This window comes from Vanessa tameamea, chromosome 21 (assembly GCF_037043105.1).
Source record: "Vanessa tameamea isolate UH-Manoa-2023 chromosome 21, ilVanTame1 primary haplotype, whole genome shotgun sequence".
Taxonomy (NCBI): Eukaryota; Metazoa; Arthropoda; class Insecta; order Lepidoptera; family Nymphalidae; genus Vanessa; species Vanessa tameamea.
Genome location: NC_087329.1, coordinates 6,294,687 through 6,301,890, shown reverse-complemented (window position 1 = coordinate 6,301,890; position 7,204 = coordinate 6,294,687). Strand labels below are relative to the sequence as shown.

Below are 7,204 nucleotides of genomic sequence, written 5' to 3'. Positions count from 1 at the left end.
CATGATTTATTTCCAAATAAGTAATTTTTTGTTTAATTTCGGATTGACTTTAATTTTATCTGTACTTAGTTTTTTTATTATATTTATATTATAATATAATGATTTAGCTATAAACTCTCGATCTAAGCCGCTTATCTTTGAAATAATAAATATTTAGTTTTATTTAAATAGCTCAATAAAACTATATTTATAATAACTATATATATATATCGATATTTTTGTTGATATATGAAATTATTCCTCATTCAACGTCCGGCTGATTCATTTATTAATGTATTAACAACAATTTGGATTTGAAATTCTGTAAACAATATGTTAAGATTTTATCTTTTACCTGTTGTTAATAAATGCACATAAACAGACAAGTGTGTTAAGAAAAATCATTCACCTTCACTCGATGCTCAGATAAAACCGGTTTCTATTTAAAGACACGGTGCCTCTTACAATTGTCATTCGCCGGTCTTCAGCCATCGATGACAGTCTTATCTGATATCTGAGCGGTCGTCGAGTGCAATCAAAATGGGTCGTCTGTTAAAACTTACGATAATTCTGTTAGTAGCAGAGAGCAATGTCAATTTTAGGGTGTTTGCTAAAGATTCGACAGCTGTGGCGAAAGCATTTGAATCAAACGGAGTTGTGCCTGATGTAATTCCTAAAGCTCCTTCGTGCTTAGTCAAGGTGAGTTCGTTTATTCCATTATTAATCCTAGTGTTCGCGTACCAGTGACCGAAATTCGACCGTTACCACTGTTGAAAATTTATTCATCGCCATTTTTTTCTTCTTTTATTTCCATTTTTTTATTTTGATTATGCTATAGTTTATCAATTACTATTAAAGAAACAAAATCGGTTGACAAACTGAGGAGAAGTATATGTGATAATAAGTAGGTTTAATACCGTTTTATTTTATTTAACATCTGGTTTTTTTTGTAATAACGTAATTTTTTTATCCAGGTAAAAGTATATGAAAGTACAAAGAAAACAGAACTATATCTTTTGAATATACCTACCAAATAATCGAACCTATCATTTACATATATCAAAATAACGAGTGTAGCCTTTTCACTTTTCGAAAATATGTATATGTAAATTGATAGTATGTCATGAGAAAGGAGAAATCTATACTGCGCCAACATCTTTTAAGGTACCTCCTAGCTACCTGTTCCGACTTCGCATTATTGTTATGTTTTAGACAACCAAACATTTTTTTTTCTTTATATATAGATCAATATATAAAGTAAAATATTATAATATCTACTATCAATTTAATGTTATTTATTTTGATCAATAGGTAAGATTAAGAAGGTAAGGTAGATAAGTACCTACAGCATATTCTAATAATGTGTAAAAGACGACATGGCTTCGGGGAGAACATGTAAATTTTAACAAAAGATCGCAAGATAAAATCCGGACAAGACCCACTAAATTATTGTGTACTCAATTTGTATTTATAATTCATCTCATGCTCGGAAAAGAAGAAACTAATACTGTTATTGTGCAAATTATTTTTTACTTGGCGGTAGAGCGTTGTCCAAGCCCATCGGTATTTGTTACGGCGTCAATATCTATATATCTATATATTGGCGCCGTAACAAATATTAACCATTAAAATTTAAAACACCAATTCTGGGAACTAAGTTGATATGTTGAGTATTACTGTTTGGCGGTCAATATATGACGAGTGGATGGATGAGTGGATGGTGGACGCGCCTTCATTGATCGCCCATAGGGGCGATGATGTGACGATTTACCATCAGGTGACCCATTTGCACGTCCGCCTATTTGTTTCATAAAATGAAAACTTGTGTATCCACAAACCCGCTCTGACCTTCAAAATGAGGGAAGACCTTTGCCTATCAGTTAGACGCATATAGGATAATTTACTTCATTATATTTACTCTGCTGTGTGCAAATTCTTCTGTAAATATTTGGAGATCTACAAATTTAACATGAAATTTTTTTCTGTATTTGTGTAACAGATTGTTTTGGCAGTATACACTTGGAACGCGCCTTCATTGAAAATTACCACAATATGCACCTTTTAGCTCCATTCCCTTGTACATCAAATTGCCTACATTCAGTCCAGTGAACCTTTGTAAAAAGTTATAGTAATATGACAAATTACAAAAACTAATATAAGTTTTTTATCTAGCTGATTACAAATAATAATAAAAAATGTAACTCCAAAGATAGTAGTAGTTAGTACCAATTGTATTAATATAGCCCTGCACAGTTTTTAACATAGTTTGTTGTTACACAAGTTATACTGTTCTTCAATATCACTAATGTGAGTAACTGTATCCGGACTTTAGAAATACCACTGTCTTATCTAGCTGATTTCTGCTACGCCGATTGTTTACCTGAACTTCGCTGTCCTGCCCTCCGATACGGTCTATTTTGATTTATGTACGTAATTTTATTAGAATTCCGAACAAGCCAAATGGGCTGCAAATGCAGCTGTGTTGTCTACCTTTATACCGGAATTAATAGAAATAAAAGAACTGATAATTTTTGGAACACCTTTTCTCACTCTTTGACTGGGCGAGGAAAGCAATGTCTCTCTAAATAAATATGCTTTGTCACAAGGGTCACAAGGCCAATTTATTGTTAATGCCTTATTAATTTTGTCTTACAAACCTTTTTGAACACAGATCTTCCTGAATTCAACTTCTGTTACTTTTGTTTGTTGACTATTGACGTTATCCCTTCTCTGACATATATATATTGTCTCCCTTTTTCATTGGATGTAATAGATCTTTTCCTGTACAAACTGCTTTATTCATCAAGTTTTGCAATTGCAAAGGCTCAATATAGTATCATTCTAATTTGTAATATACACTCTCACATACACCTGGAAATTAATTTTCCAACCTGTAGTCTGTACGATATATTAGTCTAATTGTAATTAATTAAAATTTTTACTTACTTCAAGTGCTCTACGCAAAGACTATCCGGAACATACTTTTGTAAACTTATTTTAACCATATGTTATATAAATATCGTCTGACCAAGCGTGTACATCACGCCATGATTGCATTGATATTCTGATAAAGTATCGTTGTACTGCTGGTAAAACTGGTGAGTTGGTTTATTTAGACGGGTACATAACCCGCTCAACAAATATTCTACTGACAACATCAATACTTTGAACGTTAAGTCACTGTACCAATAGTAGGATTAAAATAAGACATCCGATCCCGCAGGTAACCTACTTATTATAACGGCAATTCCAATGCCAGAACGAAGGTTACCACGTTACTATAATGTGGTCAATCTGCTCGTTTGCTATCCATTTAATTTTAAATAAAACGAAAAGAAAACAGAAGTGAAGTTAATTTGAAAATTGAATCTAAATGAAAGGTAGAGTTCAATTTGTTTCAGGTGAAATACCCAAGCGGTGTTGAAGTAAACCTTGGCAATGAGCTCACTCCCACGCAAGTGAAGGATATGCCATCCGTGACGTGGGAAGCCGAAACTAACAGTTACTACGTGCTCGCCATGACGGGTATCTACAAGTTAAATTAATCTGATCTTATTAAATTTTGAATACAAACTATACCTTAAGTATACTCAATTTCATTATCAATCATTCTAATGTAAAAAAAAAACACTTAATATTTTTCACTTACCTGTAATTTACTTTTCAAACTGTGATAACATAAATAGAAAAATCTTGAATTAATTATGGTGTCCCTATTTGTAATGTACTTCTGAATTTAAACAGAACAAGAATATACTTGTAGTTAAATTATAAAAATATATTTATTAACATTATATTGATGTAAATGTAACATTTCCAGACCCAGATGCGCCGTCCCGCAACGAACCATCCCTGCGCGAATGGCACCACTGGCTGGTTGGCAATATTCCCGGAAACAATCTGGCTTCAGGCGAAACCCTCTCCCAGTACGTCGGCTCTGGACCTCCGAAGGGGACAGGCCTGCATCGCTACGTGTTCCTTGTTTACAAACAGCCTGGGAAACTGACTTTCGATGAGCCACGTCTTACCAACAAGTACTTAAAAGCTTCAAATCTTATACGAATAACAAATAACTAGTTTCGAATACATAATTATGAGGCTCACCGTTAACGCCTTGCGCAAAATACAATATTAGTGCATATTACAAAAAACATTTAGCCGTCTCTTTGATCTTCTATCTTACAAGACTTTTTTATGATATAGTTAGGCGAACGAGCGAATTGGCCACCTGATGATAAATGGTAACCACCGCCCACAGACAATGGCGCTGTAAGAAATATTAACCATTCCTTACATCACCAATGCGCCACCAACCTTGGGGACTAAGATGTTATGTCCCTTGTGCCTGTAGTTACACTGGCTCACTCACCCTTCCAACTGGAACACTACACTAATATAAGAACCGCTGTTTGGTGGTAGAATATCTGATGAGTGGGTGGTACCTACCCAGACCATAAGTCTGCAGACTCCAAGACTTTGGGTGTTTTCCCCAAGTCGGGCGCATAAAAATAGTTGAAATTTTGGTGCTTAGACTCTTGCGTCTTGAAAAGCCGTTAGTCGTGCACCTGAACTTTTACTTCTGGATCCATCGGATCGGATTTTAAAAAAAGGAATAGAGACTGGACTTGTTGCATACATCCTATGCATTTGGTTAGTCCCCGTTAAAATTAGTCATCATGACCAAAATCGGTCAGAAGGACATCATCATTCTTTACTCTTCCACAATGCAGGATCCGATTATATAACATTAGGAAAAATCATCAGAAGATTATTGTTGTCTTTGTTTATAGTATTGATGTGCGGACGGCAACTGGGCCTCCTGCGGGTAAATGGTCACCAATGTCCATAGACATTGGCGTTTTAATAAATATTAACCATTCCTGGCATCACCATTGCTCCACCGACCTTGGTAACAAATGTATTATGGTCCACTGACGATAATACCAATATTTTTTCAGATCTGCCGATAATCGTGGAGGTTTCTCGATCGCCAAATTTGCAGCGAAATATAATCTTAGCGACCCCATTGAAGGCAACTTCTATCAAGCTAAATACGATGACTATGTACCCATCCTGTTTAAGCAACTTCGACCTTAAGCAGCATCGAAACTGTACTTTGATTCTGTTATTAATATTATAGCATATGTTTAATATTGTTACTACATTTATTTTTATAAAATAAAGATGACGAAACTATCATTTTAAAACTAACCTTTTATTTGAAAGAAAATGTACAATTTACGATAGTAGAAAGTATTGTTACTAGTTAGCAACTGGGTTTTTGATTTTAACTCAATACCCCCAAAGGTTGAGTTAATGGCAGGTAGATAACGTAAAAATCTTGTCCATTGCAATATCTACAACGGGGGTTGTGACAAAAACCCTTTCGAATAACCTAAACGCCCTGCAAATGTCCGCAACCCCATTACACTTATTCAAAAAACAGTCTGAACACTTTCCGTCTCACACCTAAATTCTTGCCATCATCATATATTTAACTCAACAAAGGCTGATACGCTTGGCCTAGGCTCGTGTATGTTTTATCAACCCTCTAAAAGGAAGTAAAAAAGAGAAAGAAAATAATAATAATAATCGTTCTTTGAAAAAATATAAGTATTGCTGTATTATAAAATGTTCTTAATAATTGAACAAACACATACTACTACGGACAAATGAAATAAAATTTATTTAAAATAAAGTTTATAAAAAAAAAGAAGTAATTTCAGTAGGAGTTGTTGATTGACGGATCTACAAGGTTTTCAAGTTTTGTTAGATGGAAAAAAATGTCTTAACAAAGAGGATGTGTACTATAATATAGATCTTTTTGAAAGAAACAGTAACAATCATTGTGTAAACCTTCTAACACCAAGTTCCCAATGTCACTGTATATATAACCCTGTATATATTTTTTTATTGGACAACATCACATACATTACTCTGATCCCAATATAAGTAGCTAAAGCACTTGTGTTATGGAAAATCAGAAGTAACGACGGTACCACAAATACCCAGACCCAAGACAACATAGAAAATCAATGAACTTTTTCTACATCGACTCGGCCGGGAATCGAACCCGGGACCTCAGAGTAGCGTACCCGTGAAAACCGGTGTACACACTACCCAACCACGCAGGTCGTCACTATGATAAATTTCTACACTATTTTTTACCAAACCTATTGAATTTGAATGTCGGTAAAAAAATCGATATCTGTTATCTAAATTATTTTATATTCAACCTAAAACTAGTAAACCGTTGAAATTCGATTAAAAGTAACAACAATAGTGCTATGAAAAGTTAATGAACGACAGGTAATCATGCCCTGTGTGTGCAATCTTGAGGGTTAACTGAGAAAACCTGGTCCTAATAAAATTAAATCAAATTAATTATAAAAAACAAATGTTCTATGGAAAATACGACATGTTTGTACAAAATAAATAAATAAATGCCTATAAATTTACCTTGAAATAAAATCCACTACGGGCCTGAGGCCTCCTCTCCCTTTGAGAAGATGAGGAGCATATTCCACCACGCTGCTCGATAGTATTACTTTTAACCTAAACTATCGATAGTCCAAAACTATCGATACTATCGATAGTATAATTAGTATCGCTGCTACCAATAGTATTGCCGTAATCAATAGTATTGCTCACGGAGAGATAAAACTAAACGATACTATCGATATCCTGACGACCTCCGTGGTCGAGTAGTGTGTACACCGGTTTTCATGGGTACGCCACTCCGAGGTCTCGGGTTCGATTCCCGACCGAGTCGATGTAGAAAAAGTTCAATAATTTTCTATGTTGTCTTGGGTCTGGGTGTTTGTGGTACCGTCGTTACTTCTGATTTGCCATAACACAAGTGCTTTAGCTACTTACATTGGGATCAGAGTAATGTATGTGATGTTGTCCAATATTTATTTATTTATATCCTGAATGGTTTTCGAGGTCAACTATCGATAGTTCTGCAAAGCTGATTTATTTTTTTCAAACGTTGCTAATTTATTTTATTGTGTCTGTTATTTAGTACGTAATTAATTATTTCAAACCGAGTGTTCAACGACACATCTTTATATCGATTACGATACGATCCCGATTATATTCCGATTCAGTTTTGACTTTTACTTGGTGGTAGGGCTTTGTTCAAGCCCGTCTGGGTAGGTACCACCCACTCACCAGATATTCTAACGCAAAACAGCAGTACTCATTATTGTTATGTTCCGGTTTA

General features: G+C 34.7%; 1 protein-coding gene across 1 annotated transcript; it reads left to right on the top strand.

The window, feature by feature from the left end:
* Positions 1-378: 378 nt before the first annotated feature.
* LOC113395632 (protein D3-like) lies at positions 379-5,151 on the top strand. The gene is made up of 4 exons (XM_026633274.2): positions 379-678; positions 3,381-3,504; positions 3,800-4,013; positions 4,938-5,151. Exons 1-4 carry the CDS (start codon positions 520-522, stop codon positions 5,074-5,076), a joined length of 636 nt encoding a protein of 211 aa, XP_026489059.2. The 5' UTR covers positions 379-519; the 3' UTR covers positions 5,077-5,151.
* Positions 5,152-7,204: the final 2,053 nt, after the last annotated feature.